The sequence below is a fragment of the Elgaria multicarinata genome, chromosome 13, assembly GCF_023053635.1.
Source record: "Elgaria multicarinata webbii isolate HBS135686 ecotype San Diego chromosome 13, rElgMul1.1.pri, whole genome shotgun sequence".
Taxonomy (NCBI): Eukaryota; Metazoa; Chordata; class Lepidosauria; order Squamata; family Anguidae; genus Elgaria; species Elgaria multicarinata.
In genome coordinates this window covers 22,537,462-22,554,202 of record NC_086183.1, presented here as the reverse complement: position 1 = coordinate 22,554,202, position 16,741 = coordinate 22,537,462, and the positions used below count along the sequence as shown (strand labels likewise).

General features: G+C 45.2%; 1 protein-coding gene across 1 annotated transcript; it reads left to right on the top strand.

Annotated features, from left to right (window-relative positions):
* Positions 1 to 2,270: 2,270 nt before the first annotated feature.
* LOC134407727 (membrane-spanning 4-domains subfamily A member 4D-like) lies at positions 2,271 to 14,253 on the top strand. Its single transcript, XM_063139648.1, has 7 exons — positions 2,271 to 2,571; positions 3,984 to 4,153; positions 7,062 to 7,178; positions 9,617 to 9,673; positions 12,022 to 12,192; positions 13,315 to 13,434; positions 13,945 to 14,253. Exons 2-7 carry the CDS (start codon positions 4,040 to 4,042, stop codon positions 14,023 to 14,025), a joined length of 660 nt encoding a protein of 219 aa, XP_062995718.1. The 5' UTR covers positions 2,271 to 2,571; positions 3,984 to 4,039; the 3' UTR covers positions 14,026 to 14,253.
* Positions 14,254 to 16,741: the final 2,488 nt, after the last annotated feature.

Here is a 16,741-nt window from a genome sequence, read left to right as displayed (position 1 = left end):
TTTTCCCCCCAGTTCCATTCACTGTAAGCAACTAGTATCACAATAAATTTTTATATTTGCAATAGCTGAATATTGTTTTCCCATTTCTCTTTGAATTAATGGATTCTGAATTGGACTTGTGTTTGATTTTTGGACAGCATAAAATCCACCATCGAGTTTTACCATTTTGTTTCATCCCAGTTGAAATTGGTTGTGGGGGGGAGTTCATTCCCCCAAGGAGAATGCGTATCTGTTTACTAGGGCTGTGGTCCGCTTCTCTTAGGGTCAGAGAAGCAACAGCGAACCGGGGTGATCCACCTCCACTACAGGTGGAGGAGAAGCGAATCGGGGGGCTAGCAGAGCATGGCGAAGAGAAGCAACCATAAGCGGAGTGCTCCTCTTTTCGCGGAGCGCTCCACCCACCATTTTGGATATTTCCCCCCATAGGATTGCACTGCAGAAAAGATTAGCGGATAACTTTTTTGTTTTTCAAGCTACCTCCTTGAAACTCATTGTGCTTAGTGGGTGGGGGTCATTTTGTGCCTATTTTCAGTACTTTGCGTGCTGCAGTTTGCTTGCTATATTTTGTAAATAAATAGGGTAAAAAAAGCGGGATGGGTACCTTTTTTTGAAGAGCTGAGAGGCAGATTCAACTCCCAATCGTGATCACCTGATGAAGCATCTTCCAATCCCAAAGTTGGAGGGGGGGGATAAGCAAAATGGGATACTTAGTAACTTGGGATACTGGGAAACTTTTCTTTCTTAGTCTCTGAACGGACTTTTCCTGGTGTTTTTTGAAACAGTAGCTCCACCAAACGCACAAACACAACCTGAAATCATATACTAAACAAATAAATAACAGATAGGAAACACAGCACTGTTACCAACCCTAACCTTGGTGAACAACTGAATAGATGTGGTGCAAGGGGATGAGGTCCCCTAGGGCATGTGGACATGCCCAGTGCACTCCTGCCCTTGGAAGGTCATCAGAACCCTCCAAAGATTAACCAGTGGAGAAGCTATGCCTGACATGAGTTGAAGTGCAATTTAGCTTCTTACAGACTGGTCCCTAGACAAGGCCAGTCAAATGGGCAGAGTTCCCCGTCCCACTGGGCACGTCCACTTTCCTCTTACTGGTAAAAGACAGACATGTTCAGTGGGAGTGTGGTGGAACGGACACACAGAAAGCCAGGCGGAATGGCTCAGTAAGACTTCTTGATAGGGGAGGGAGGCATCTCAAGGGTAATATTTATTTATTATTTTACTTATAGCACTTCTATCCCGCCTTCTTTCCTCCAAGGAACCCAAGGCGGCATACATAATCCTCCTCTGCATTTTATCCTCACAGCAATAACCCTGCAAGGTAGGATGGGCTGAGAGTTTCTGATTGGCCCAGAGTCACTCAGTGAACTTCCATGGCTGAGTAGGGACTAAAAGCCGGATCTCTTGAGTTAGAGTCCAAAGCTCTAACTACTACACCACACATGTATAATAATTATTATCATCATCATTTCTTTCCTCGCTCCTGGTGGTTTGTCTAGATGGTCATGACGGGCTTTGTCAAGTCTTTTACTGATTCAGAAATTTCCTGAATATTGAACATGTTTTTAACTATGATTGCTTTTTGGATGTTGGTGTGGATGTACTTCCATAGGTCCATAGGTCCAGTTTCAGAAGGTTTCCTGTGTCATTTTTTGCTGCGATGCCAGTGACGACGACTTCTTCTTTTCTTCTTCTTCGAAAGCAAAATGAGTGAAACCAAATGTCAGAATGACGCAAAAGGGGCGGTGGCTAAAAACGAACCGAACAAGGAGTTCGAGGGAGGGAACGCCGAGGGGATGCAGTGTGTGTGTGTGTGTTATTTTGCAGGTCCATCTCGGTGGGTCCATAACTCGTCCGAAATAAAGTGCGTAGGGGGAGCGTAGTGCCTGCTGCGCCTCGCTCTCATTCGCTCCCGGGCTGGGGGGGGGGGGGGTGCGTGCTTGAAGGGGCCAGCATTGCCACCACCTCACCCCGTCACCTGGGCTGCCTTTGCAACAGGGACAGAAAAGGACATCCCCACCCGGCAGCCGCCCGCCCTAGCAGGAGATCCACTCCGCTCTTGTCTCCCGTTACGGGAACCTCCTCCCCTCCCCTCCCCTCCCCCCGCCGTCCCGCTCGTTCCAAACTTCGCTGTTTCCGGAACAAACAAAGAGACGGCTGCCAAGTGTTGTCCCCTCCCACTCCCCCCGCCTCCCTGTCCCCTGAGACGATGTCTTTTTAATAGCATTTTGATGTGCACGAATGAGAATGTGAAAGAGAAGGTTCTCCGAGGAATGGAGAGCCTTGCGATTTCTTTCTCATCGCTGCAGATCAAGTTGTTGTTGCTTCTTAGTGGTTGTCGTTGTTTTGTTTTTTTAAAAGCAAGTTTCTAGTCCTGATGGGTACGACATACGTTTCCTAGGCACTCGGGGGAGGGGGTGGAGATTAATTGCTCTCCCTCTGGGTTTTGGGTTTTGCAACATTCAGCCCCGCTGGTCAAACAGGCGCACGTTTGGAGGGGAGAACGCGGCCGCCTCTCTCTGTTCCCTTTCGTCTCAGCCCAGTCACGAGGTAAGGGGTCCGCAGAAAGGGCGTGGAAGGGGTGGGGGCGGCTGGCAAGAGCCCGCTACGGCTCGGGAGTTGGAGCGCTGGCTTCCAGGTAGCAACCCCGCTTGCCTTCTCCTCCAGCCCAGATCCCTGGCAGAGGGGAGAGGGCCTCCGCTTCACCCCTGCTATTCGCCCCCTGCCCCCGTGTTCAGGGCGGCGCTTTGCACTTGCTTTCCTTCCCGACATCTGCACGGGAAGGAAGGCAAGTGCGGATAAGCAGTATTCGAGGCCGGAAGCCTGCGCGCACCAGTTGCTGGGGAACATGGGTGGGAGGGTGCTGTTGCACCATGTCCTGCTTTGCTGGTCCCTGGCGGATGGCTGGTTGGCCACTGTGTGAACAGAGTGCTGGACTAGATGGGCCCTTGGTCTGATCCAGCATCAGGAGAGGACACTTCTTATGTTCTTAACCGGCGGCTGGTTGGTGCTGCGATGCCTCGGGCTATTAAATTGGCCCTCCTTCCCCGCATCTGCATGGGAAGGAGCACCAATGCGGAGTTGTCATGGGGGAGGGGGGAGAAACAGGTGGCCAGAGGGAGGTCCACTTGTTCCTCCCTTCCCTCCCCCCTCCAGCCCGCCCAAGACCCTGCGTGCAGCGCAGGTGCTAGGGAAGGCAGCCTTATTTTTGTAAAATAAAAAAATGGGGGGCGGGGAGCCGGAGAGAACTTTGTGTTGCCTGAGGCCAGACCTGGAAGATCCTTGTTTTAAGAGCGTCATAGAAAGGGGAGTGTTGCCAAAGGAAGTTTTTTCCCCATCACAGCCTTTAAGCATCATCACACGGAGAAAATCATGTTTGCTTACTGTCGCTTCTCCGCCCGTGCATTTGTCCCTCATTACTTCCTCTTTTGAAAAAGGAAGTGAACAATGTGCCGGGGGGGGGGGGGGGCATTCAGAGGGCCGTTTTGATGGCGCTGCTTCTCCTGCACAACAGCAGGAGATAGCGGCAAACTTCCATCTTTAAAAAGAAGTTGGACTTACTGGGGTGGGGTTTTTTTTGTGGCGTGAAGAAGGGTGGAAATGAGAGGGACCTGCAAAAGTCTGTGAGTACCCAGTAAAAAGCGTGCAATAAAACATTCCTCTTCTGGAGCTATTAAAGTCTCAGGAAAATGCTGACCAATTTGAAGTTTCATCCCCTCATTGTCAACTCCCCCCCCCCCACAAAGCCCCTGTGTCTTTAAGAGCTGCACAGCAGGCAGCAATTCAGCAGGTGTGGTTTTCACCATCAGTGTATTTTCATGCTGGGAAAGTGCCCCTGATGAACTTCTGCCTGTTCCGCAGCTGATTTTTCCTTGCAAAAGCTGATGGTAGTACCCTTTTATTTCTCGCTCTCTCGGTGTCCCTTGCCTACCTGCACATCTTTGATTTCTTTTGCCCAACAGTGTAGCTGTTTTGCAAACCTTAAAGAGGCTGCTCACCAAACCCCCAAAATCCCAGCATGGATTCAACTCCTGTTTTTCCCCAAGTCTTCCAGCCCCTCATGAATGATAAGATGAATCTTTCTAAGCTACGGCTGAAGAAGTTTTATGAGGGTGAGCCGCTGGCACTGGGGGTGAGTACGTTTGAATGTTCAATGTCAATGAAGGCTCAGCTTGGTCAATGGCCACAGAATGCTGATTGACCTTTGAGGAGGGATTGGAGTGGCTGGAATCTTGAACTTCAATACTCCACACTGCAACATTTTGTTACAGCACCCTCTTCCTTTCTAATAAATACAGTTCCAATGCCAGTGCAATTGCTGCAGATACAGGTTCATATTCCACTGTGTTTAAACCCTGATTCTTTAATTTCAGTTGTCATCTAATATTTGTAGAATTTAGGGTGCGAGAATTTAGGGTGGATTATGAGATCCACCCTTGATGCTCATAAGCCTCGTAGCTTGGAGGCTTACAAACAGCCAGGACAGAGGCAAAGGCGCTACAGAGGTAAATTGTTGCTTCCGCTGTGCCTCTGGTTCTGTCTATCTTTGGTGCACAGAGAGGGAGAGAAGGAGACTGGAGAGGCCTGAGGATATTTATTTATTTATTACATTTTTATACCGCTCAATAGCCAAAGCTCTCTGGGCGGTTCACAAAAATTAAAACCATAAAAAGCATAATAAAACAACCAACAGTCTAAAAACACAAATACAAAATACAATATAAAAAGCACAACCAGGATAAAACCAAACAGCAGAAATTGATATAGGTTAAAATACGGAATTAAAACAGCAAAATCTAAACTTAAGTTAAATTAGTTGTTAAAATACTGAGAGAATAAAAAGATCTTCAGCTGGCGACGAAAAGAATACAGTGTAGGCGCCAGGCGGACCTCTCTGGGGAGCTCGTTCCACAGCTGGGGTGCCACAGCAGAGAAAACCCCGTAGTAGCCACCTGCCTCACTTCCTTTGGCAGGGGCTCACGGAGAAGGGCCCCTGTAGATGATCTTAAGGTCTGGGAAGGTACATATGGGAGGAGGCGTTCCTTCAGATAACCTGGCCCTAGCCGTTTAGGGCTTTCAATGTTAGTTCCAGCACTTTGAATTGGGCCCGGACCTGGACTGGCAGCCAATGAAGTTGTAAAAGGACTAGCGTGATGTGGTCTCACTGGCCAGGCCCTGTTAGTAACCGTGCTGCCCTGTTTTGTACCAGCTGAAGTTTCTGGACCGTTTTCAAAGGCAGCCCCACGTATAACACATTGCAGTAATCCAAACGAGAGGTTATCAGAGCATGGATAACTGTAGCTAGGCTATCTCTGTCCAGATAAGGGCGTAGTTGGTATATCAACCTAAGCTGACAAAAGGTGCTCTTTAAAAGGATACAACATAACCCGTCCCCTCCTCACCCACAGAAACACCCCCTCTGGGGTTGCTTTTGTGATCTTGGAGAGGCAGCCAGGGCGGTTCTGTCCATGCCAGCTGCAAAGGGGACGGGAAGTGTGGATCTTCAGGGCCGAGTTTGTACAGACCATAGGATTGCTCCCTTAGACAGTGAACCTTGTATTACCCATATTATTTTTATGAATTTCAAGGAATGCAGGTCATCTTGTTTCTCCACTGCAAATGCAAAGGCAACACAGAAAGGTGCAAGACATTTTTTTAATTTTTATTTATTTTTAAATTATAACGAAAAAGTAATCAGTCCCCTAAAAGAGGTGCAAGACATATAAATGATTCAGATAAATATTAGAAGCATTAATAGCCATGAATGCAAATACAAATAATATCCAACCATCTACATCAAATCAAACTGAATGAATAGTGGTTTGTATTGAGATTTATCTGTCCTTCAGCAGGTTTATGAAGGTGGGTGGGGCAAGAGTTTTGAAACGTCCCAATATTTTTTCTCCCATCCCTCAACTAAATGCATTCTGTCATTCCTCCCATTTCATCAATATCTATCCAATGCTTTTTAATGATGGCACATTATAACTTCACTGCTCACCCTGAGCAGTTTAGCTACTTTCAAAAAATGCATCATTTCCTCGTGTTCAGCATAAACAGCTCCTTTCATATACCCCAACAGAGGATTTAAAGCAATGGTATATATGCAAGTATGTATCCAGAAGTATATTATAATGAATTTTTACCCTGTTCCCCACAGACCAAGTCAAGTATGCCAAGTAGCATCAGCTTCTGTACATCTCTAAAACAGATCTAGTGAGATTTCCCGTAAGAATGGAAACTAGGATCTGACTTTGGATCAAGTTTCAGATCAGTAAATATTGAAAGACTAGAAGTTGCACGAGTGACATTTCAGTTAAAGTAAGGAATGGAGTAATATCACCTTGATCAATTTTCTACGGAAGTTTAGATAGAAAAATTCTACAATTCCCAGTATTCCCCAGCCAGGCTGGCTGGTGAATGCTGAGAGCTGTAGGACATTTTCCTGTCTAAATATTCATAGGATTGCGCCCTTAGAGTGACCATTTGTAACCCAAATATCAGAATGTCCTTGTTCTCGCACTCTTTGGGCTAAAAGAAATGTGAAACTACATGCATTTAACATACTTTACACACAGAGAAAGTATGGAAATAGCCACCATTGAAGTTGTGGTCAAGCAGGATATGGACAGTAATTGGTGGAGACGAGGAGTGTAGCCTTTTAACCCCTTGCCTGCTGTGATCCCTACAAAGTTGCCCTCCCATGCAAATCTCTCTTTCTCTCTCTGTGTATGTGTGTGTGTGAGTGTGTGTGAGAGAGAAATCACAGCAGGAGAAAGGTGAAACCCCTCCTCATGTTCACACCCATTTCCAGGTGGTGGCTATTTGCATAAGAAAATAACGTGTCAAATGCAATAACACATTTCACTGCACATTTAGTGTGTCCCTTGTTATGATATAGTAGTGATGATAATGATGATACACGGTATCTGGAGCTAACTGGTATTTATATTTGAACAATTGATGCTATCCATTCCTGACAATCCTGTGTGGACCTTTTTATGTAGCCAAAGCCACCCTGTCTTACATTGTCTTCGCAGATCACACAGATATTTATAGGACTTATAGGAATAGCTTTTGGGCTTGTGATGGACCACCTGGAAATGTTCAGAACAGATTACATGGACTTGACGACACCATATTGGACTGGCATCTTGGTAATTCTACATAGGTTTGTGTTTAAACAGCTCTACGGGTTTCACAGTAAGAATAAGGATTGCTCAGTTCATGCCATCCTTCAGAATTATATCTTATTTTATTTCCTGCATTTCTATACCGCCCAATAGTCAAAGTTCTCTGGGCGGTTTGCAAGATCTTGGCCTCCAGCCCAATTTTGCAGAGGAGCTGCCAAAAGCTTCAGAACTAGGAATGTGGAAAACAAAACTCAACTTCATTGGAGTTCTCCAAATTCCATCTTAAAGCCCGTTCTGAACTTGACTCCATATGAGATTGAGAGCTTTAGTGTGGGTTTTTTTTAAATGTGCAAATCCATGCACATTTTCCCAAATGTATGAATCAGTTATGCACATCTTTGAAATGCATGCATTTTTGGAACGCATGCATGCTGTTGAATGCGTTTGAGTATTTTTTGGACCACAAACCACATTGCAAGCTCGGAAATGATCTTCTACTGCAGATTGCTCCTGAGTTTGTGTTTGCTCTGGCATATGCAAACTGGGTAAAATCCTGAACTGAAACAAGTTTCTCATACTTCCGTATTCAGAACCAATGAGCAATCCACCCCGGCTGTGGAATGAGCTCCCTAAGGAGGTTTGCTTGGCACCTACATTATATGCTTTTAGACACCAGGTGAAGACCTTTTTATTCCCCCAGCATTTTAACAGTCTATAAATAAATTTTAACTTGGTGTTTTAAATTTGTAATTTTGCATTGCTGCTGTTTTTATCTGGTTGAGCTTTTATATTGTATTTTATAGTATGGTTTTATACTGTTGTTTTACACTTTGAATGTTTTTAATTTTTGTGAACCGCCCAAAGAGCTCCGGCTATTGGGCGGTATAGAAATGTAATTAATTAATAAATAAAAATAAACAAACATTGGTCTTGTATTGTAATCAGGGCTGGGTATAATTCATAATTCCACAAATGCAAGGTGGAGGCATGGTGGAAATTGGTACTGAGCAGAGAATTCAGCATTACAAGAAGTTCTACTTTGAATTGATTTAAGAAAATAAAGTTTCTAGTCCTTATAGACATAAAATTAAACTTGAAAACATGTAAAGAAAGAGAAAGCCTGGTGAAAAATTGGAAGCTAGAAGATAGCTCAATATACATTTCAGTCCTTATGAGATGGAGTCTGTTTTTTTTGGGGGGGGGGCTTTTCCTGTACCTTGCAGAAGCAGATTATTTTTTTAAAAGCAAGCTGAGCAGATATATATGCCACTTTGCACCGTATCTTCTGGATTCTGAGTGACTCCATTGTCCTGACCAGACGGTTCTGGTTCAGCAAGGTAGATGGGGGTGTGCTGGAAATTCAAGGCAAGGTACATTGCTATAGATTTTTTATGTATTTGTTACATTTCTATCCTGCTTTTCCTCCAAGGAGCCCAAACCAGTGAACATGATCCTTCTCTTGTGTGTTTCAACCTCACAACAACCCTGTGAGGTAGGTTAGGCTGACAGTCAGTGACTGGCCCAAAGTCTCCCAGAGAATTTCCATGGCTGAGTGGGGATTAGTCCAACACCCTAATCACTCTACTCCACTGTCTCTCTAGATAGATTGGAAGTGATACATTATTCTCTGGGTTGGACCCGGAGTGTCCCAGCTGTGAACATGAGGCCTCCTTCTATTCACAGAAAGCACTGAGAACCAGTAGAGGGTTCCTGCTTGAGGTAGGGGTTATAGAAGTAATGTTCACCAATTTCCCCTGCAACCACCCCCTCCTGCCACCTCTCGTGCTACTCTAGATGGTCCCACCATGACCAGGGATGGTCCATCCATATAGGCAAGCTAGGTGGTCACCTAGGTTGCCAAAATAAGTGGTGTGCCAAATTTGAGGGGGGGGGGAAATGCAAATTAAAGAAATACAAATAAAATTATGAAGATGTTATTATTTCAATTCCCGTGCATGCACAGGACTGAGGCTGTGGAGAGGAGCTATCAACTAACTGGGAATGGTGGAGCTAAATCGGGCAGCCTCCCTCAGGTGATGCAGGATATCCTGCTGCTTCTCTTCTGTTCTTCTGGAGGCAGGAAGAGGCTCCTCCAAGAGCAGTTGCTTCCTTTGCCCTCTAGGGGCTGGTGGCGACATTGGCCATGTAACCTTGAGGATGCAGCCAGGAGGAGCCTTTTTCCATGGGGCCCTCTGGGTTATTGTGGATGGGATTTGTGTTCCTTCACGGAATGGATGGCTGTGCTCGTCACCTTTGTTGTTTTTATCAGACCCTCTGTGCTGATAAAGTACTTACTCTTTAAAAAAATCCACCTTGGGCTCATTTTAATATTAATGATAACATTTCCGCTTCCAAAGATGTGGTGGGGAGGGGAACAACATTAAGCGAGCTTCTTGTAGAGAAAGATGCTTGTTCCCGCTGTAGTGCCACCCTGCTCTGACCTCATTTTCCATCTCTTACAGTACGTCATTTCAGGATCCCTGGCTGTGGCAGCTGCCATGAAACCAAGGAGGCCACTGGTAACTCGCCTAAAATGGGGGGATGTGATTACACAAAATGAGCCTGATGAGAGACAGTAGTATGGACCTTTGTGGTTCATTGATTTTTGAGACCCACTGCTATGATGCGTTGTCTGATGTCTTGTATGATGTCATATATTGTCCTGAGGCAGAACAGTGGATGACTTTATGGGATCTGGCAAGTGGGGCAGGTCTGGTGTCAGCGGTTGGCATGGGCAGGTAGCGGCCAAGGGTTGGTGGGTTCAGAAGGGCCTGATCTTGGCAACCACATGGACAGTAGTGTTTTTGAATTATTATTTATTATTATTATTTTATTATTTATTCAGTTTATACCTTGCCTATATATAGAATACCACTTGGCTCCATTGCATGCTGCCATCCACTGTGTTAGATTGTTCCAAATTTCAGGCGCTACATTTGGGTAAGCTGACATGGTGTAGAGTGCTGACCTGGCTCCCATCGAAAAGTGCTGCTGTATCTGCTGCTCGCCTTCACCACCACACTGCCAAGTTTCTATAACGGGCGGCACTTCTGAATGGGAGTCGTGTCAGGCATTGCATTTGGGGTAATCTAACACGGTGGTTGACTGATGAATGGAACACTGGTGTGGTCCTATTGAGAAATTACACTGCTACTAGAGAAACCAGTCCAGTGTGATCTGTCAAGGGCCAGATCTACACCAAGCAGCATATAACACTATGAAAGCGGTTTTAAAATGGTATCTTGACTGTGTCCTGGGCCCCAACAATTGTCAGAGGACTTCAAAACTGTTATAAAACAGTAGTGTAGATTCTGCCAAAGTAGGGTGGTGGTAGGCACTGGAAGTCTCCTGTCCGAGGGGGTCAAGCGAAGAGCCAAATTGGATTTGCATGGATAATACTTAAAGACTGTGCAGTTAAATTACTCTTGTTTGTCTCTGTGCAGATAACGTATGTGCATAATTTGGTTCCATGAGAACAGGGACAAAAATCTGGACTAGGTATTTCTTTTAGGGGTGTGCTCTGCTCCGTTTCGGATCCCCGAATCCGAAGCAGAGCAGGCTGATCCGGACCTCCTGAACCTGGTTCCAGAATGGGTCGAGGAAGGTCCGGATCGACCCGAAGTGGTTCAGAATGGTCCGAATCAATTCGGACCATTCTGAAGCTTCAGAGGCAGGTAAGGAGGGGGAGGGGGACTTACCTATGTCTGCCGTTGCCACTGCTTACCTGGCTCCACTGTCCTCCGCCACCACCACCGCCGTGCTTGCGGTGGATGGTGGAGCCAGGTAAGTGGGGGAGGGGGGCTTATTCAGATGCCATTTTGTCCCCCCTTCCCACTTACCTGCCTCTGCTGTCCACCATGGAGGCAGGTAAGTGGGGAAGGGGGGGCAAAATGGCATCCGAATATTGATCTGGACCTCCGGATCTCACTCTGATCCGGTTCCGGAATGGGTCGGAGGGGTCCTGATTGACCCGAACCGGTTCGGGCCCAATCCAGAAGGTCCGGATCGGGATACGAAGCACTTTGGGAGGGGCGTGCACAGCCCTAATTTCTTTCTCTGAGGTAGCCAGTCATATATATAGGTGAGGGCCCTACAATTATGCTTAGTACCTACAAGACAGCAGATGAGGAGAAAAAAGGGCTAGATCTACACTATTGCTTCATAGAGGCATTAAAGTACACTGTCAACTGTTGGGGCACACTACACATTCCATCTTCCACTTCCATAGTGTTGCGTCCTGCTTTTTACTCTACAGTATCCAAAATACTGCAACAAATGTGATAAATGTGCAAGAGAGACATAGCGTTACCATGATGAGATCATAATGATTTGACACAAGGTGTAGATCTTGCCCTTTGAAGGAAGCTTTCAGTGGAGAAATTTCATCAGCTCTAGCTAGAGTGTGAACTCTTAGGATTCTTGCCATGGTTAAGGGAAACTAAGATGGTTAGATGCAGCTGGTTAGAATCTGAGATTGTGGGGGTGTAAAAGAGTTCCCCTAGATAGCAAGTCCAAAGTACAACTGTGTCCTTCTATCCCCACATAGGGCTTAATGTCTGGCAGAGTACCGCACCATGGGTGAGAAATGGAAGGGTCAACGCTCTGCCATTGTACAATTTGCCACTTTGGTGTGTCTTTGAAACCTCCAAGTTGCTTAGGCCAGGTTCAGAGTTTGGTCACTTTTTTTCATCAAGAGGGATGAGTCTACAAGAATGTCTCTACCGATTTTATTTCGAAGCAACCAGCCCCAGGGGCTATACAAGTCAGCCATCTCAGGGCCATTCTCACTGTGAGAGAAGCGGGGCTCAGCATGGAGCCAGGATCTCTTAATAAAATAAGTAATACGATTATTATTTCTCACCTCTAGGTGAATGGCATGCTGGGGATGAATGTGGTGAGCACCGTGGCAGCTGGCATTGGGATGATTGTCCTCTCTGTCAGTCTGGGCGATTACCCTAGATGGTACTATATAAATATATGTGAACCGCTTGATGGGTATTCGGATGACAGCTGTTCTGAAGCCCAAACGTACTCATATGTAAGTACATGTCTCACCAGGACTGGGCTTTGGGTAACAAATACAATGACGGGACAAGAACAAAAGCTGTTTCTCATCCCCTGAGGGGAGACCCAAGACTTAAGAACATCTTGCATCATGGTGCTAACATCATGTGGTGTAGTGGCTAGTCCCCACTTGGTCATGGAAGCTCATTGGGTGACTTTGGGCCAGTCACAGATTCTCAGCCCAGCCTATCTCACAGGGTCGTTGTTGTTGTGAGGATAAATTGGAGAGAGGCAGGATTAGGTACACTTGCCTTGTGTTCCTTGGATGCAAAAAGGCAGGATATAAATGTAACAAATAAATATAAATACTATAAATACTAACAAGGTTTGTCATGACCAGAGCATTGCTAAGAAGTGTGTGGAAAATAGGAGTGATGATAACTTACTTTCCTTTGGAACTAGTGCAACTAGTGCCTCTTATCCCAGGCCATAGCTAGATGGGGCGATATCCCGGGGCAATCCCCAGGATCATCCCTGTGCGTCCACATGACACACAGGGGAACCCAGGAGCAGGGAGGGATGATCCCTCCCTTGCCCCGAGATCTCGCCCTATCCTTTAAGCGATGATCTCGACACTGCGGAACGTTTGGGCAGGCATCACAGTTTGTCCTGGCTCCTTGTAGTTACTCTGTGCCCATTGGGGGTGGGGTGGGGGAAGTGGGGGAAAAATGAAAATAAAAAAGCCTCACCTTTTGTGCACTCATGCGCTTGTCTCCTTTAAGAAAAACGAAATAAAATGGTGGGCACGACGTCCTGTTCTTCCGAGGCCGTCGCAAGCCGTGTGTAAACAGAGGGGGATCTTGCGATAAAAATATCATGAGATCCTCACCCCTCCGTCACACTAGACCCGTAGGTCTAGCTGAGGCCCCAGTGTCTTAAATCCTTTTTGGCTGAAGAGCAGAGGAAAAATGCTTAAAATGACTGGTAAATTTAGCTAAATGCAGCTTCCATGGATTTCTCTTGGTGGCAACCAACTAGGTAGCTCTGCATAGCTCCCACATTGCTCAAGGGGGCAAATTAATATATATGGGGCAGAAAGAATACATATAAACCTGAAGAGTGATTTCCTTTGCCGGAATATCTGCTTTATTGACAGGGGGCAGTGTATGCAATCCTGGTTTTTCTCCTGGTTCTCAACATCCTACAGTTCTGCATTACTATCTCCACTGCTGCCTTCGGGTGTAAAGCTACATGCCAGAATGGCTACACCAATACGGTAACATTGAGAGAGTGGAATTTGGTCATCATGAGTAGACAAAGACTGTCTTGAACATGCCTTGTTTTCTTGCACCTCCCCCCCCCAATGGGTTGGAGCACCTGGGTTGGTACTCTGGATCAAGGATGCTTGAAGCACTGACTCTTAGGCCACAGCTAGACCTAAGGTTTATCCTGGGATCATCCAGGGTTTGCCCCTGCCTGAGCACTGGATCCCCCTGTGTGTCACCTAGATGAACAGGTTTGACCCCTGGATGATCCAGGGATAAACCTTAGGTCTAGCTAAGGCCCTAGTTTTCCATCCTCAAGGACCCATTGTACAGTGCAATGGGTACCTAGCCAGAAAGTTTGACTTCATTCCAGAAGAAAGAAATCTAAAATTGTCACATATTGTGAGCAAAAGCTCAAGGGGAGTAACTTGAAGATGGTTAATAGCAACCAAACACCTTTGTTTGGAATACGAGTGGCACAGTAAATGCTCTCTGATACTAATTTTATGTTCTTTCTCTAGGTTGTGGTGGTGTATCAGAACGTGACCCCAGGCAATGCTGTTAGCCTGCCTGCTGCTTGCAAAGATCCTGAGATCCCCTGAATTGCTGTTCCTTCAACCCATCCTTCCAGTACTGCCATCTCTAACTGCAAATCAAGAGCAAATAGATTATATACTTATGGACCAAGCAAGTTCTCTTTGAACTAATCCCAGAATATCCCTTTAATCAGTTGAATACAGTGGATATTATGAACTGTGCAAAACACCATGACTAGGGTGACCATATGGAAAGGAGGACAGGGCTCCTGTATTTTTAACAGTTGTATAGAAAAGGGAATTTCAGCAGGTGTCCTTTGTATGCATGCAGCACCAGGTGAAATTCCCTCTTCATCACAACAGTTAAAGCTGCAGGAGCCCTGTCCTCTTTTGTATCTGGTCAAGAGGCCAAGGCTCCTGCAGCTTTAACTGTTGTGATGAAGAAAGAATTTTACCAGGTGCTGCATGCATACAAATGACACCTGCTGAAATTCCCTTTTCTATACAGGAGCCCTGTCCTCCTTTCCATATGGTCACCCTAACCATGACTAAATGTGGAGAGAGATTTTGGAAATGTAAATTTTTGAAATGTATTTTTTTGTTTAGTGAGTAGAAGCTTTGTATGTTTTGACCATTTAAAAAAATGGATTAGAAGGACATTGCAACTTGTAAATAGGAGTGCTTGAATAAATGGGGTCAGGGATTTTTTTAAAAAAAATGCAGAAAGAATAATATATTATTAACGATTTAAAAACAAATATATCCAATATGACAGATGAATAAGCCAAGAACACATGAAAGTAACATAGGAGAGAAGCAACTGCAAATGATATTTAAGTATGGAGGAGAAATAAATGTTCTAGAAATTGCAATAGACATCTTAGAACAATATATCAATATACAAAAGAGGAAAAATATTACAGATATTAAGCTATGTTCCAATGTTCTCATCTTATGTGCAGCATTCCCAGGGGAACAGAGAGAGACATGATTCCTTTCGAATATCTGCCTGTATAGCACAGGGAGACGCAGAAAAAGTTGGCAACTCTTTCCCACCACCCTCTAATACGAGGGGGGGGGCAATTTCCAAGTTATGCATGAGAGGACCGGCCCTGCCCTGCCTTTTTGGCAAACTGACTGTAATAAAGGGTAAATTTTAAGTCTTTACTTGACTACGTTGGAGCTAAAAATTCCACCCTCGGGCTGTGCTGGGTGCTTTTCTTTCGTTTTCCTATTCAGCACAGCTTGTAGAGATGATGCAAGACCTGAGTCAGGAGGACGGGGCACCCTCACCATGGGGAGGAAAGGGGGAAGAGGAGGGCAAGTCCAGCATAGTGGGGGAAGAATCACAAGAATGGGAGGGGGGGAGCATAAAATATAAACATGATTGCCTGTAAAGAAAGAATTCATACAGTGGAGCAAGTGGCACAATTGCATTTTAGCAGCCCTCTGGTCATATTAAATAAGAAATTGCAATGAGGGATGTAATTAATAATAATAATAATAATAATAATAATAATAATAATAATAGTTACCCGCCTCTCCCTCTGGATTGAGACGGGGTACAACAGAAATGCAAACGCCATAACATACATATAACTAATTAAAACATTTGAAACTAATAAATTATTAAAAGCAGCACATTATTAAAAAAAGGGCATCTTAAAATTCAACTGGGTAGGCCTGCCTGAAGAGATCAGTCTTTATGGCTTTCTTAAATTCCAGAAGACTGTTAAGTTGACGAATCTCTCCCAGCAGGCCATTCCACAAACTGGGAGTGGCAGAAGAAAAGGTCCTCTGGGTAATAGTTGTCAGCCTTTTTTGTTGTTGGCTGGAGTAAATTCTTCCCAGAGGACATGAGTGTGCGGGGTGGGTTATACGGGAGAAGACGATCCCGCAGGTAGCCTGGACCCAAACCATGTAAGGCTTTAAAGGTAATAACCAACACTTTATACTTCGCCCGGAAACTAACTGGCAGCCAGTGAAGAGATTTTAAAACTGGTGTGATATGTTACGCCTAGGTGTACCGGTGACCAGCCTGGCTGCCATATTTTGAACTAGTTGAAGTTTCCGGACTAGGCACAAAGGTAGCCCTATGGAGAGCGCATTGCAGAAGTCGAGCCTTGAAGTTACCAATGCGTGCACTACCATCTTTAGGTCTTCTGACTCTAGGAAGGGGCACAGCTGGCGTATCAGCTGAAGTATGTTCTCCTGTGTCGAGGAAATCAAGCTGGTTCTTTTACCTAATGCCCACAGGTATAAGAAAATGGATCTATAACACACTAGCTCCATACAACATAAAGTTCATATCTTCCTGCTTAATTAAAAACTATTTTTAATTTTACACTTGCTGCACAATTTAGCTGATGTTGAAACCACATGTCACAAAACAGTTAGACAGTTAAACAGTTGTGACATATTTTTTAAGGCAAGCTAACCACAACTAGGAAACAGATGGAGATGTATTTCCTGTAACTATTGTAATACCTATTACACTTTGTTTCTCATTGGTTATTGTATTGCAGAGCTGTATTATGATTGGTGGGAAGGTTCTGTCATTGTATCTGAGGGGAGCTGAGCCTATAAATATGTTAACCTTTCCTGAAATTGTTGGGCAGTTCCTCAAACTGTCACCCTGCAGCGCTGCTTGTAATAAATCTGCTAAAGAGAGAGAAATTGTGTCTTGAGAGTCTGTGACCACCACTCAGCGAACCACAGGGACCCGTGTTTTTGGGTTCCACCACATCTGTCAGTGTCAGGGCCCATCATGGGGTAAGGCACT